Below are 17,678 nucleotides of genomic sequence, written 5' to 3'. Positions count from 1 at the left end.
TTAAACGACTTTTGCTAAGCAATTTTAAGTGAAAACGGGTAAATCGACATAATCGGTAAAAATATTTAATGTTCATAAGTACATGTTAGAGTGAGAATTTGATATTGCCATAGAAGGAAAAAGTGTTCATCATGTTGTAAAACATAAGAATAAGGAGTGAAATTTAATTTTCGAGCTTGGGGACAAAAATGTAATTATGCAAAAGTTTAGGGACAAAGTCATAATTTTGACAAAAATTGAGTCGAAGCTTGTTTTAATAAGTGTGAATGTTAAACAAGCTTAATTTTCTGTTATAGATCAAGAAAGACGAGAAGTCAACCTTAATCGGGGAAAAGAGAATATTGGGATTAAATTCCAAAATCTTTACATTTTGTATCGAGGTAAGTTATATGTAATTAATACATTGTTATAATTATTTTTGTTATATTTCGTGACAATATATGCGAAAGGGTTGGAAATGAAATAGTTATAGTAAAGTTAGAAATTTGAAATTGATAGTTGATTTATTTAAAATCAGCTTGGTTTATGGATATACCAACTGCAAGTAATGGTTGAAGTGATTTAAATCGAATTATTAAATTGGCTATGGAGTTGAGTGGAAAGATTGATATTATAATGTGCTATGGAGAAATTGTAAATTATTGGAAAGTAAGAATCTTTGTAGAACTGTCGGAATGGTAAATATTTGAATAAGGTATTGATGAACACATGTGTAGTATTGTGTGAAGGCTACTACGTGTATTGATAAAAAATGGTCACATGTGTAGTACTAAGTGAAGGCTACAATGTGTACTGAGAAGCTTTGGTCACGTGTGTAGTACTGTGTGAAGGCTACTAGTGAATCGATAAATGATGGTCACATGTGTAGTACTAAGTGAAGGCTACTATGTGTACCGAAAAGCTTTGGTCATGTGTGTAGTACTATGTGAAGGCTACTACGTGAACCGTAAAACTTGATCATGTGTTTAGTACTATGTGAACACTACTACGTGTATCAAATGATAAAAGTAACATGGGTATTATTGTGTGAAAAACCCAAATATTTGTTGTTATACCGAAATGTTTAATGAGATATGAGTATGTGATTGGAATGTGATAAGTTGCGAAAGAGTGACTGAAGTGATGAAGTCTTGTATTGTGTTATAAAATAAATGGCTATAGTGCTATGTGAATGACAGGTGTTGGAATAGAGTAGATTTGGACAGTGACAGTGATCTTAGTTTGAAAAATCACCAAAAACTATAGAAATTGATTTATTGGTTTAATAAGACATTAAATTAAAGCTTAATGAGCTAATTTGACATAAAATAGAAAGAATGGCCAAAGAAGTTATATATTTTGAGATATTGAAATTTTAGTGAGACAAGGTCTGAATGATTTCAAAATCCTCTATTCTGACTTTTGAAAATCACTAAACATTGTAAAAAAATAATTATGTTTTGCAATTTACATTCTTAAATTTCTTATTGAATCTATTTTCAAAATAAATAAGTGGAAACATCATTTGAACTCTGTACTAAGAGATAACTGACTTTTAGTGAAGAGAGGTCAGAAGTGTCAAGCAGTGAAATAGGGGAATCTTTAGAGAATAAACTCTACTAATTGGCAGAACCAAAAATTCTAAAAATTTTATGGTAAGAAGGTATATGAGTCTAGTTTCAGGGAAAATTTACAGATCTTAATTTGGAGTTCAGTATCTTTGGATAAAAATAATTTAGTTACTATGATGTAGAGAAACAGTTTGCTGGAAATTGAATAGATAATAGATTTATGTGTGATAAAAATTATATTATATATGGTATCATGCTAGAAATTTATTTATCAATTACATACATACTTACTAGGTTATAAGCTTACTCTTCTTTATTTTTCCCTTGTTTTATAGTGATATTAATCAGCTCGGGAATTGGACGGGGTCAGAACATCATCCACACTATCATCATCATCTTTTGGGTATTTTGCAACCAACACTTTGAAAAATGGCATGTAGAGATGACTTAATGTAATGTGGTATAAATTTATATATATATGCATAAAATATTGTTTGGTTTAAAATGTTGGTGTATATTAATTTATAAATTGTTTCCTTAAACTATTAACAAAGTAATTAAAATGCTGTGGATGGATAAATTGTGTTTGAACATATAATTGTATTTGGTTGAAATATTGAAGTTTTTTGAAATTGTGTTTCGAGAATTTGCAGGAGGAATTGAATGTTTATGAAAAGTAATTATGTCAAAATATTTGTATAAAAAATATATATTTCAGATCATTTGATAACACTTCTTACTTTGTTTCGATGATGAATACGAGTAAGAGGTGTTACAAAAATTCACTTACCTTTTGAAAACATTTGATTTTGTAAAACATCTTGTACTTTTCGTTATAGAGTTATGTGTTCCTTTATATTTAAATTTTATTCGAAATGTAATTTAGTTTTTAAAACACATATTTGCAGCAGCTAATAATCGTTAAAACATTTCTTTGATCATTCACATAAAAACAATTCATGCATAAAACCTTATTATATAAAAACAGTGTCCCATACCACAATTCATAATATAAAATTTAAAGTCCCAAAACAATTTAAGCAAACCCAATTTAAAGTCCATAGTAAAAGTCCAAAAGAAGTTCAAAAAGTCCATAAAAACACCAAATCATTTCCAAAATCCATAACTATGAAAACATATTATACCGATAGCCTCTCCGAAGATCCAAATCTGAGCCTTCAGTACAAGGATTACCTAAGACACATGAAAATCATGGGTGAGCTTTAAAAGACACAGTGTGAGATCAATACAAACACTTATTTTAACACATAACAACACATCAAAATATCACAAATCATCTTTATTGAATTAAAACATGGCATTCTTATGAAAAATTCAAAGTTATAGGATTTCCTACCCATCTCCGCTACACACAAATATTGAATTCCCAGAACTCATCCATCCAAAAACACACCAGTTCGTTGACAAGCCACCCCATAGTTACTGATAACGACCATATAATTGTAGTTAAATTGCCACATAACTTCCTCATTTCACAAACCCACCCCATGCATGTGATATGGTCATTTCAACACTTATTTATCACTAATCACATTTTTCGCATTTCATTACTCATAAGTCATGTATCTCAATTTTCACATTTACATGTGTCATGCACATATTTTAACATATCACATAGTTTCACTTTAGTATGATGCTTTAACATACATAATCTGTGTTAAAACATGGATCTTATAATATACATGCAAATATCATGTTTTAGACCACTGCATATTAATCTAGTCACAAATCACATAACATAGAGTTTAGATCAACATTTCATGCATCACATATCACAAATCACGAATTTTCACAACACTTAATAGTTTAGGTCACTTACTTGATTTCCTCTTTGATTGAGTTTTTTAACTGCTCACAAGCACTTAAGGTACTCACACATTAATTAATTAAATAATGTTTTAATTACATATTAATACTAAACTTCACCTAAAAATTAGAGTTAGATTCCACACCTTAATATAGATCTAAACTGTTTGCTCCCTTGTAGAAGTTTCGTTTAGGTCTAGTATTGCTCGCAAATATAAACACACGATTAACCCATTTTAGTCATGATCTATTCGAATAACATGGCTTTTAATACGATATTTAATGTGAAAATCTCACCAATACTTACCCACAATTTGGATGCTCGGATTCCTCACCTTCGCGATGTTTCACTATTGATTTCTCAGAGGATTGTTAATCGGTTTTTCATGTTAACACAAGACCATATTAGTGCTAATGATTTTTGAAATAATAAAATAAAAATAAAAATAAAAATTAATTAGGCCTTATCCCATTCGGCCATGTCACAACATTTTAAGACAAATGATTTTAAATCCCAAACTTCACTTACACTTGTTTCATTATGAGATGATCGAAGGAAAGAAAATGGAGGGAAATTGATGATTGGATAATCTAAAATAATCAAATAAAAGAAAAAAATATGTGTTTTAGTCATTAGGGTAATCGGCAAAAGAAAAAGAAAACAAAAAAGAAGAAATTGATTATCCATGGCGACGACGGTTCAACGGAAGCGACAGCTCGGAGGTGGTCCAACTACAGGGGGAGCAGTTGTATAATGGTGGTGCGAAATACAAGTAAGGAAGAGGCTTCGGTCACTTTTAATTGAAAAAAAGGGGAAAAGGAAAGAAAAGAAGAAAATCGGTGAAGGTGGTCAGTGGTGGTTGCGGTGGTGGACACGATGGTGCATGGTGGAAGAGGGGAGGGGAAACAGAAAGGAAATGAAAGAGAATGTTGGTTGTGGACGGTGGTGAGGTGGTGGTGCAAATAAGCTCATGGTGGTGGAAAGAAAATGGTGGTTGTAGTGACCAAAAAGAAAGAAAAAAAGAGTGGAGGGGAGGAAGAAAAAGAAGAAAATGATGGAAATTACGGTGTATGGCTGACCAAGGGATGTTTTTGAGGTCAACAGAAGAACTTTTGGTAAGGGTGAGACATGGAAAATATAAGGGAACATAGGAACAATAAGGGGGATATGTTTCTCTTAAAAAGGCAAGTTTGACTTGCTAATGGAGGAAAGGAATCCCCCCTATATGACAACATAGTTGGACGGCAAGGCTAGCTAGAACATGCTAAAAATGTGCAAAAATTAAATAAAAAATACGTACACATAGGGTTCAAACTAGGGACCTCAAAGATAGCTAAGAAGCTTCCTACCACTGAGCTACAACATTTTCTTGTTTTCAAATTGTGCGATTATTTTTAAAACACAGGAGCTGACAAATTCACCCTTTTACCTAAATTAAAATAATTAAGAAAATGGGATGTGATAACTCTGCCCTCCTTAAAAGAAATTTTGTCCTCGAAATTACTTGATGGAAAAAGGTAAGAATACTGTTGTCACATTGCATCTTCAGGTTCCTAAGTTGCCTCACTCGAACCATGATTTCTCCACAATACTTTAACAAGTGAAACCTACTTCCTTATTAAAAATTTAACATCATGGTCAATGATCCGTACTAATTCTTCCTTAAATGTCAAATCAGAACGAACCTCAATATCCTCTACTAGAATCACATGAGAAGGGTCGAATCGATAACGTCACAACATAGACACATGAAACACATTGTGAAATCAATCCAACTCTAGAGGTAACTCCAACTAATAAGCCACTGGTTCAATCCTCTTAATGATGTGGTAAGGTCCAATGAATCTTGGGCTCAACTTCCCCTTACGTCCAAACCTCAATACCTTCTTCCAATGTGAAACCTTAAGGAAGACTTCATCACCCACATTATACTCAATATCCTTCTCTTTATGTCAAAGTAGGACTTTTGTCGATCTAATGTAGCTTTCAATCAATCCTGAATAATCTTCACATTATTCTCAATCTCTTGAACTAAATCTGGTCCCAAGACATTCTTTTCTCCCAAATCTATCCAACACAAAGGTGTCTTACACTTGTGCCAATAAAGTGCCTCATATGGAGCCATCTGAATGCTCGACTGAAAACTGTTGCTATAAGTAAATATTGCAAGTAGTAAATGATATTCCCAATAACCTTGGAATTTGATTACACAACCTCGCAACATATCCTTGAGAATCTGAATAACCCTCTCAGGCTGTCCATTAGACTATGGATGATAAGCAGTACTAAAATTCAATCTTGTACAGAGTGTTTCATGCAGACTCCTCCAAAAGTGTGACGTAAAGCGAGGATATCTATCAAAATGATAGACACTGGTACCCCATAAAGTCTCACAATCTTAGTGATGTACAACCTTGCCAGCTTCAGCAACGAATAATTGGTGCGCATAGGTAAGAAATGGGTGGATTTCATCAATTGATCCACAATCACCCAAATAGAATCTTTCTTGGATGACATCAATTGTAATCCACTAACAAAATCCATGGTGATACGCTCCCACTTCCACTAAGGATACATATGAATGGGTAGAACCATTATCTATCAATGAAAAATAAGGAATGTCTTTAATAGTAAAGGTACCTACTATCATATCAGTAGCATCACGATCCTCTCAGTGTCTAGCCACATACACAAGTGTTGGTTTCCTCGCATCAACTCAATTAACACCCTGACCTAGTGCTCAATGCCTCAGACCCGCATTACCTCCTCTATTCTGTCCTTTAGCTTGTTGTGGCTGCTGACCAACTCTCTTATTCGGGAGACGATTCTACCCTTGTGCTTGCACCTACTCATTCAGCTAAAGGCATTCTCGAATCTTATGGTCTAGCGACCCACATTTTAGGCATCCATCCATGCCTCTCCAACACTCACCCGAATGTCTCTTGCCATAGGTAGCACAAATCTGGATCATATCCTTTACTACAACAAAGTTCTGGTGGGGTCGATAATCCCTGCCTTGCTTAACTAGACGATGAGCTTATCCACTAGAACTGAAATCCCTCTTGGCCGGAGCCTTTACTTACTCCTTCCGTTTGTGCTCAATGCGCCTAACCTCCTCACAAATCTTGGTCTTCTCTACCAAAGCTTCAAAGACTCTTTCTTGTTGTGGAGCTACTTGCATCATCAAATCAGATCAAAGCCCAAATTCTTCTAGAATGCCTCTAGAAAGTAATCCCACGTTAAGCGATCAGCTTGACTGCCTCTCACAATAGCTTGCCCCCATCGGTAGGCTTTATCACGTAGTAATGACATAGTCCCCTTAAGCCTTTTGTTCAGGGGTGAACTCCATATCATCAAGAACCCTCTCTGTAGCCTCCAACCAATACTCGACTATAGTGGGGTCGTCCTAGCAATACCCCTAAACAGTGCCATGACTGTTAGCACCAGATTGAGCACGTGCCACTTGTAACATGGCCTATGATACAACCTCCTTCATCGGCTCTTGCTAACTCTCATCAATAGTTGGTACTCGCACCACATTCTCCGCAACAAGCTCAAGGGTTCGCACCTGATACGCGGATGAGTTGATTTGGATACCTTGACCCGATTCCCTACATGCTCTCGTTCCCCTAGTTCTAACACTAGGAGTACTCATTTTAAAATTTTATGCTATCAAAAGAGATAAGTTTTATCGTTATCACTTCAATATTTTTTCAATCGAAATTTTTGTTTTATCACTTTTATACAAGTTTCACAATTTTTCGTTCTCACAATCTAATTTTTTTCTTAGTCAAAAGTTTTCTATAGTTTCTTTTAGTCTCACAATCTATAGTTTTCACAATTCTATAGTTTCAAGGTGTATAGTTTCACATATAAACAACACTTACCTTGAATTGGCTTCAGGAGGTCTCAAATTTCTTTATAACAAATCACATATGGTATTTTTTTCCTAAATACCCTTTTGTGGTGCATGAAGTTTTTCGAAAATAAATTTCCCCCAAGCCCGAGTTTTGAACCTGTAATAGCCTATTTTTAGTGAAATCAAAATAGTGGTTTCGATACCACAAATTTGACGTGAAAATATTTATTTTATTAATATTTTAATGTCTACAATATGTTAGTTGTGTCATATAAAAATTTCGTTGAGAATTTTTATCGTTTGCAAGCTTAATTTGATAAGAAGGACTAAATTGCATGAGGTACAAAATTAGAGTTCTATAAGTAAAAGGTGTCAAATTTCCATGAATTTTGAATATGGGTGGCCCTTAAATGGTAATTAAACCATTAACATTATTAGCGGACAAAGATGGGCATCATTTAAGTAATTAATAAATGTTATATGTGTAATTTAATAAGTAAAATCAAATTAAGTAAAAACAAAACCATTTTTTTTTGTTTATTTCATCTTCTTATCGATTTTTCAAAGGGGAAAAACACCATTTTTAGGGTTTGAGAATTCAGCAAGTTCATCCTTGTGCATGTAAGTGATTTTTGTCCCATTTTTAATGATTTCTATGTTTTTGGAGTCATTATAGCAGACTAATTTGCAAAAGTGTTGAAAGTCTAGGGTTTTACCATGAATTTACATTGGTTTTTTGTGATGTTTGATGGAAGGAAATGAATGTTTGTTGTTAGGTAAACAACTTTTGTAAAGTGAATATTGAAAATATCAATTGAGGATTAAATTGAAAAAATGTGTAATATTCATGGTAAATTTTAAAATTAATGAAAAATGTGAGCTACTAATGACTTAAGTGAAATTCGGATAGCTTGGGTTAGCATTAAATTTTGCATGAGTTTCATTTTACAAGCCTAGGGACTAAATTATAATGAATTCAAAATTATAGGGCAAAAGCAGAATTTTGCTAAAATATGATTTTTTTAAATTCAATAGCATGGTTATTGAATGGGCTGAATTTGATTATTTAGATCAAGATAAGCATCGTACAGATTTAGATTGGGGAAAAGAAAAAGTGTCAGATTAGTTGATCGTATTTCTTTGTTTCTGATTGAGGTAAGTTTGTACGTTTAAATAGCGTTTCAATATATTGTATTTAAATGCCATTTTTTCGTTTTATTATATTATATTATGTCTCAAGAAAAAAATCCAACGACATTTCGGTGACTTTCAAATCCCGTTTGAACCTTAGGAATATATAAGATACAAATGACATGTCATTAGGGTTGTCGTGTTTCAGGTGCTGGCCCTGAACATCCTACCAGTGGCTGAGTTCTGGCATGTGTTGCGGATACTTGACAGCTTGTGTGAGCAGCATCATGTAGCTACGTTCCGACCGACAACTTGTGTGAGCAAACCCATTTGTGGCTCGAGTTAGAACATCTATATGAGAAAAAGGAAGAAATGGTTCTGACCATATGTTAGCACACATTGTGTGAGATTCCGGCGTATTTGATATTATTCTAAGTGGTTTAACGAGTATACAAAGGGAAGGAATGATAGATATTTCAATTAGTAATTCCATGAAATCGTGTAAAGGTATGAGATGTTGATGATTAAAGTATGCATAGCCATGTTCATGAAAGTATGAATGCTTATATGCTAAGTACATGAAAGGTATATTATTATGTGATGGATTAGCTAAGTTATGTGTTTATTAGTTAAGTTATGTGTTTATCACTAACTTGAGTTGTTGTTGATGCTTAGGCTTGTGCCAAGCTATGTTGGATTATTTCATACTTACTTTTAAGCTTATACATTGAAATGGTAAGCAATGTTTATGATTTACAACTTACTAAGCATTATATGCTTACTTTGTGTTATTTCTCTCATGTTTTTAGATAATCGGAAGTTCGTTTGGTTATCATGGCATGTATAGTTGTTTTGTGTTTGATGAATAGTCATTGCATATATGACTTCTAAATTTGGGATTTTGGTTGATGAATAGCTTGATATGTTGGCATATAAATATGATGTTATATTTGTTGACATTTTGGTATTTTGGTGCTTAAATGGTGAATGATGGAATGGTAAACTAAATGAATACTATGAAATGTTGTTTTAATATGCTAGAATGTGGTCATTAAGGTATGGATAATTCAACTAACCAATATGTCATTCAAAGGCACCTCAAAAGCAATCATCAAAACTTACCTAAACATGTCAACTTTACCTAATGTCAAACATCAATATCTAGTTCAACATTTACTAAAACATGCCACAAACATGTCCATTAACACATCATTTCAAACATACCATTTGAACCATTCAAACATGCATAGTAGCATAACCAAGTTGACACAATTTGAGAAAGTATCACATGGTTCCAAAACAAGATAACATCTATAACTTATACAAGCCAATCCACCAACTAAACATTCATCACAATGACCTTACAATTCAAACTATACATGCCATTATAACCTTGGCCAAAACATTCAAAAACTATCGATACATATGCTGGATAGTGTGATAGATCTCTGATGAGCTTCCAAACCGATCGAACTCTCGATAATCTATAAAACATAGGAAATAAACTATGTAAGCATTTAATGCTTAATAAGTTCATAGAAAATCAAACATAACTTACCATTTCATGTTCATAACAATAAGTGTAAACATAATGTAACCCAAACCACAAGCTTGGCACAAGTCTATTCATCATCATCAATACACAAGTTAGTGCATTTATACATAACTCATTTGAATTAACCATATGATAAGTCATTTCCTTATGAAAATACATCATTTGATTCATTCATAATTTCCATGAGCATATGCATAACTCCATTTGAAAACTTACTATTTCAATATGTTTTCTTGCCCATTGAACCATCTAGAATTTCATCGGATACTCGGGAAAGCTCACACGAAGTGTGCTTAAATATATAACCATAATATTTCCTTTACATCATTACTCACACGAGCTGTGAAATGGGTCTACTCACACGAGCTGTGGGTCAGAATGTAAGCTACACAATGCTGCTCACACGAGCTGTGGAGTATCTACAACAAATGCAGGACCTCATCCATCGGTAGTACATTTAAGACCAGCACTCGAAACATGAAAACCCTAATGACATGTCATTTGTATCCGTCAAATCATCATGGATTTGGTACGATTATACATTGATCCATTTACATTAAACTAATGTAAGAAACATTCAAATTAAGAACATTAATTCAATAACTATTCATACGAACTTACCTTGACAACTAGGGTGTAGAAGTTAAACAAGCTATTCCGAAACTTTTGTTTTGCCTCGATCTAAATCCGTACGTGGTCTATCTTGATCTAAATAGACAAATTTCAATCCATTTAACACCTCTAGTATTCAATTTATTCCACATTTCATATTTATGCAAAATTACTAGTTTACCCCTAACATTTTAACTTTTTATAATTTAGTCCTTAAGTGCATAAATTGAAATCTAAGCATTTTAATCCCCCATTCAAGCTAACCAAATTTATTAGGGACATATATCAACCCATATAAATCATCATTTCATAAATTTGTTATGAACTTTTACTATTTTTACAAACAAATCCCTAAATGTAAATTTCATCAAAAATCACTTTAGAAAATTTGTTTATTTATCAACAAGGACTCATAATATACCATTAAACATGAAGAACCATTCAAAAACATTCATGGCATAACCCTCAACCTTTAACAATTTTACAAATTAATCCCTAGGCTAGCTAGATTAGGCTAAAACGACCTCAAAAACATAAAAATCATTAAAAACGGGTAGAAAAATCACTTACATGCAAGGTTATAGTGTTAGCCGAAACGTAAAGCTTAAAAATGGCCATCTTCCTTCAATTTTCAATAGAGAGAAACAAATGTAGAAAATGATACTAATTTTACTTTATTTTACCATTACTTAATTATTAAATTACCTTATTAACTTTGCTTATTAACTTTAAAAATCACATAAATTGCGTCCATAATTGTCTACTAGATTTATGAATGGTATAATTACCATTTAAATCCATTCACTTTAAAGTTTCATAGCCATTTGACCATTTTAGCAAATAGAACTCTACTTTTATATATTTTACGATTTAGTCCTTTTCACGTAATTAATCATGCAAACATTAAAATTTCTTAGTGAAATTTTAATATGACCTTACTAACATCCTATAAACATTAAAATAATAATAAAATCATAATTTACTCTTCAGATTTATGGTCCCAAAATCACTATTCTGATTTAACTAAAAACAGGTTGTTACATGTTTGATGTGAGTCTTTTGCTGAATGTTTATTGTTTTGTTGTTTCATTTACTTTTTTGAATCTTTGGAATCGATAGGACCTTCTACGAATAGAGATAAAGGTAAGGAAAAACTACTTTTATCTTTTGACTTTTCAACAAAAGTGCAATTAGTGAGTGTTTTGGAATAGCTGCTCGTAGACAATTCATTTTGTTAATTAAGAATTTAGAAGTAGCCTAAACCCTTACTCTAAATTCTGAGTGTAATTGTTCTCATACCTATGCTTAATATGTGATAAATGTGCTTCTGTAATTGTGATAAAAAGAACTAAGATGTAATGTTATATGAATATGTTGTGATGACTCTTGTGAAAGTGAATATGTGGGCATGTTATCCATGCCAAGTGACAATGAATATATTGTGCTAATGATGTGAATATGCAGTGATTATGTGTGGAAAATCGATAAGCAAAAGTGTGATTATAATGTGGATATTTTGGCCTTGTGACCTTATGATACCGTTGGATATAGTTGGCATGCCATAGAATTGTGAGTACTCACCTATATGTATATGTGATTTGGGCATTGAGGCCCTAGGACATGTTTGGAGAGATAAGGGAATATGAGCTAAGATCCATTCAACGAGATATGTTTGGTGTGTTGGAGAGTGTTAGCTATATGCTTCACTTATGGGACATGTTCGACTCTATGAGTCATTTGGTGTGTTTGGAGATTCTGTGTATCCGATGTGTGGTGATAGTGCCCACTTTATGTTTCATAACCTCAAGAGCCAAACTATCATTAAATGTGTTAAAAGTTAATGTGATTTATGCTTAAAAGTTAATGTGCTTTATGCTTAAATATTAATGTGATTTATGCTTAAATATTGATGTGATTAATGTATAAATGGACCCATGAAAGATGTAAAGTGTATGTAATATGACATTAAAGTTGGTAATATTGTGAATATGTTATATGATTATCGTTAATGCACGATGATTTGTTTGCGTGGTAGTTATTCTGAGCCTGTAAAGCTCACCCACTCCCTTTTAAACCATTGCAGATAAGTAGTGTCGGTGTGAGCTGTGTGGACTTCGAGGGGTGATCCAACCAAAAACTTTAGTAGCTATTTGTAGGTGTTTATTTGATTATTTATTTTTGGGGAATAAAGACAATGTGGTAGACTGTATGTTATGATTTTGAAGTTGTTTACATGTTTATTTTACATAGAACCTATGGACTTAACGTATGTTTTATTGGTTTCTTACTTGGCAAGATTATGAGGTTTTGGGATGTTATTTTGGACTTTTTTGTGCCTATTTAATGAGGTAAATGATGCATGATGTTTGGATTTAAGTTCATATTGATTATATGTTTGGAACTATTATATTATTATGGTCTGGTGCAAAGGTATCGATATTTGGGTTTTAAAAATTATGCCTCTGTGATTTTTTAAAGTGTAGGAAACAATTTTGTAAATTGGTACGATATTTTATCATGAGTATCGATACTCGGGGTAAAATTATCGATATTTTTTCTGTGGTACTGATAATTTTCGTGACTTTGGTTTTTAAACGAGAAACAGTAAACAGTTTTAGTATTGATTTTCCAAGTGGTATCAATACCACTTGAGAGGATTATTGATACCACTCCTTCAACATCGATACGCATTTAACAATTTTGAATTTTTTGCTAAGTGGTTGTCGTTTGTGAATATGATGTGCGAATTGTGCAAGTATACACATTAAACAAGTTATAAAGTAATGAGTGAGATCGTCTCCACAGGGATTAGAACGGTATAATTTGGTCGAGTTATTATAATGAGTATGATTAATGTTATTACAAAAATAATGATAAGAATACAGTGGTAATTTGAAGGAATAATGATGTGTGCAATATGTGCAACTGGTAAATAATAGAAAATGCTATGACAAGATAAGAGTAAGAATGAAATGGCAATTTGAGAATAATTACGTGATTAATATGCAAACGCGAAAGTAAACAACTAAAAATGCTATGGGGAAGATACTACGGCAAAGGATAGAGGGTCTACGATGTTGATTTGGAAGGTCGGGATTACTAAGAATCTGCCCTTAATGATAATAATGCCTCAACAAAACCATACTCAATCTACTGCTCAGAAGAGTTTTAAAATGGTTTGTTTCTTTCGAGAATAAGACCTCAAGTTACCTTGCCTTAAGCAATACATGTCTGTAGGCCTTTAGAACGTTACCTTGAACTATTTTGTTTTCTTTCCATATGAACGCTGCTCTATGTCTAGAGGTTGTTACAAGTATTCGGTTGAACACTTGCTCATATCATTCAATTTCAATCTCATTAACCTAACCTTGTCGGAATTAGATTAATTTAATGAAAATGTTGTACATTCGTCTATGCCTAGAGTTTGCAAACTTGCAATTTTGTAAAAAAACATTGAATGAAACAATGTATTAAAGCATATCTATGTTTCAATCATTAAAGAAAATAAGAGTTTCATCAAGTAATCCTAACCCTATGAAATTTAGCTCAAGGGTTGGCAATTAAAATTCAAATCTAAAGTATCATTCAACATCATTTTCATCAAATCAATTCGCGAAGAGTAATCAAGAAATAATGGAAGAACTTCGAGAAGATAGCTTTCACTTATCCAGCACACACTCCAGCAATGTAGTGTTCTGTGGTGGCTGAGAGGGACTGCCTTCGTCTTCCTTTTCCCGTCTTTACTCAGCCACTACCCTATATTTTTTTTGCCTAAAGATCTTTTTTTTTCTCTTTTTTTTTCCGCCCCCTTTAAGGTTTCCTCCTTTGGCTTTTATAATAATTTTCTCTAGGGTAAGTCCAACAACCTATGATTTTTTTTCTTCTTTTTCAGGTAGATATATCTAGTACAAGTTCAAATGGGCCTAAAATCGGTACACTTTAAGTGCTGACCGGACATCTTCTCGGTATTGCCACAACATTCGTATTGGCAAACTGTCCAACCTTTTTCCCCGGTAAACCTTCATTGATTTACTTCTTGTTCCTCATCATACACCTGTCAATCCACCACCACACACAACCCTTCCACAAGTAATTAAAAATAACTAACATTTAAGTACAACCCAAGCTCCTAATGTAATGCTAAAACAAGAAAAATACTAATGGAATGTCCTAAAATGTAACTAAATGTACCTAAGTACAGGCAATTAGCTAGATCTAAAGGCATGAAATATAACTATTTTCAAGAGTTATCAGTGATCCTGAATTATATGTAATTGATGTCATAAGCTCGATTAAGGTAGATTTTGCATGTTATATTGACAATTAGTATATGTCTTATTTAAAATTTGTATAAATGCCAAGATAAAAGATGTTTGCATGAAATGTGACAATGCATGATGTGTACAATGTGAGACTGTTGTGTAGCGTCCTGTTACTCAAGCTCGGCGACCTGGCCAGGTATAGGGTGTTACATAATTGGTCCTAATTCGACCTCGGGTTTGCAAAAGAGCTTTTGTAAGCTCGTATAAAACCCGAAGATGATTATATATTGTATCATATGCATGTTTTACTTGTATTTAAATGTTTAATGGTATAATTTGAATATAATTGATTATAGTTGTTTCAACAACGAATGTAGCATCCTATAGCTTGGACCCGATGATCGGGTAGGGTATGGGGTGTTACAAAAAAAAGTACCAAGTTCGCTTACAGTTACCAAGTTTAAACACCAGTTAGGTCTAAAAAAATTTGTGTCATGTAGGTATAAATTATTAAGTTCAAGTACATCCATATATATTAGTGCAACTAAAGAATAAAAAGGAGAAAGAAGCTTATACAATGAAACAAACATATATAATTTTTACATAATATATAAATATTTTTATATTTAAATATTATTAATTAGATTTAATAATATATAAATTTTCATTAATATTTTAAGTATAATTAATTAAAATATTTTCAAATATTAGTTTTTCTGAAAATAGTTTAGACTTAAAAGGGTCGAAAAAAAAGTTTCTTAGTAAAAAAATAAAAAGTTAATTAATACTAGGGTAAGAAGAAAAAAGTGACAACTCCGAAAAAAAAAACCCACTAATATCGAAACCTCATTATCTCCCTTAAATTTTACAATATACTCCTAACAAAAAAGTTTCCCAAAAGAAAACATTAAGAAAGTAAAAGAAAAAACTAGGCATTCTTCCTAGGCTTGTTATTATGAACATAATCATAGTAATTATTGGCATTAATATTGGATCTCAAAAGGCGATACGAAAGAGAACCTTTATTTCTATTTCTAATCATTAAACAATCCAGTCCTTTCCAAAACCAACGCCTCCGCTTCACATGGCCCACGTGCCCTCTTTTCCTCGCCACCCCACCCACCACCTCCGGCGGCTTGTAGTGCCTAATTAATGGCCATTTTATCCCATCAAAGAACGGGTGTTGTTTAATATCCTGCGCACCCTTTGTGCACCCCAGCCTCCTCCTTGGATCTTTTACCAACAATTTCTCAATCAAATCCTTTGCCTCCGCAATTCCTGCCTCTTCTACTTCAGCTGCGTCGGGGAATCTCATTTTTCTGCTCGAAGCTATGTTCCGAAGAGTATTTTCCTTACTGCCTCCTTTAAACGGCGTCGTTCCATATAATAACTCGTAAACAAACACCCCAAACGCCCACCAGTCAACGCCATTACCGTGGCCGCTTCCGGAGACAAGCTCCGGTGCTAAATACTCATGGGTACCGACGCACGAACGTGAAAACGCCGTTACGGGCTCAGCTACAAACTCAGGAAGAACTTCTTCAACCGAACCGGCGACGGTAGCGAAACAGCCGCCGTTGAAACAATTCCGCTTTGAGTTTCGACTTTTGCGGCGGAGGAATTTACAAGTGGGGACCACATCAGCCTTGAAGCACAAATCGAAATCCGACAACATGATATGCCCATCTTCACGTAACAAAATGTTTTCTGGTTTAAGATCCCTGTAAATGATCCCTAAGGCATGTAAATATTCTAAAGCAACCAAAACTTCGGCGGCGAAAAACCGGACCGCCGCTAAAGGAAAGCGGTTACCGGGTTGTTTACGTAGGAGAGAATGGAGGTCCCCGTTAGGGCAGAAGTCAATGAGGAGACAGGTATAATGAGAAGCTTCGATACGGGAGTAAAGCGTCGGTAGAAACGGGTGGTCCAGCATGGATAAGATTTCTGCTTCCATTTGAACGTGAGAAAGTTTCTTGCTGCTCAACGTTTCCCTGTCGATTACTTTTAGAGCAAAGGTGGCGTTGTCGCAATCTCTAAGGTGGCAGAGGAAGACTCGACCGAGGTTTCCAGTACCCAAATGGCGAATGAGCTTGAGGTGACGAAGGTGGAGGTTGCCGTCGGAAGAGAGGTTGGTGGCTGCTTTAATGGCTGACCAACGTGGATCCCATTTGCGGTGGTGGAGGGGTGTGATATTATTAGCGGTGATTGTGGAACAAGAAAGACGGGATTCATTGAAGCTGAGGGTAAGACTAGATCTTGCTAAACTGGAACGAGCACTAGAGGAAGGAAATGTTCTGTCGGTGGTGGTGGAAGTGAAGCTCAAGTCCAGATCAGTGTCTGGAAAATAAGTTTCTTCTTCCATTTCTCCTTGGAAGTTAAGGGTTTCACCCACGTCGGCCATCTATTTATAAAAAATAAAATAAGTGAGAGAAAATGGCGGGGTGCAAGGGAGTTAAATATAGCCGTTTGGTTGACCCAATTTTACTATTTAAAAAAATAAAACCAACAAAAAAAAAAGAAGGAAAGAGAGACAAAGGAAGGTGTTAGGTTGATCCATTAGAGCTGTTTGGGAATAAAATATTGCATGTAATTAAACTTGTTAATTTATATTATTATTTTAACAAAAATTAATAAAAATAAAAATATGAATATGTTAGTATTTGAATTCACTCCAAATTTACCTCTAACTAAAATTTTATTTTAATATATTTTATGCATTTTTATTTTAATATACACAATTTATTATTTCCATAACTTGTATATAAAGTTGTCCATGATTGTCACCTAGCCTGACCCGAATGCTCGCCCGAAAAGTGGGAGACTTTGAGTAAAAATATAGGCAAAAAAACGTCCGTTTAGAAAACGGCGGGTCGGCCTCCAG

General features: G+C 33.7%; 1 protein-coding gene across 1 annotated transcript; it reads right to left on the bottom strand.

The window, feature by feature from the left end:
- Positions 1-15,630: 15,630 nt before the first annotated feature.
- On the bottom strand, positions 15,631-17,374 carry LOC107903798 (serine/threonine-protein kinase WAG1). Its single transcript, XM_016829970.2, has one exon. The coding sequence runs from the start codon at positions 17,196-17,198 to the stop codon at positions 15,726-15,728; it is 1,473 nt and encodes a 490-aa protein (XP_016685459.2). The 5' UTR covers positions 17,199-17,374; the 3' UTR covers positions 15,631-15,725.
- Positions 17,375-17,678: the final 304 nt, after the last annotated feature.

This window comes from Gossypium hirsutum, chromosome D05 (genome assembly GCF_007990345.1).
Source record: "Gossypium hirsutum isolate 1008001.06 chromosome D05, Gossypium_hirsutum_v2.1, whole genome shotgun sequence".
In the NCBI taxonomy this organism is placed as follows: Eukaryota; Viridiplantae; Streptophyta; class Magnoliopsida; order Malvales; family Malvaceae; genus Gossypium; species Gossypium hirsutum.
Note: the sequence above shows the minus strand (reverse complement) of the source record. Positions and strands in the feature narration are given on the sequence as shown.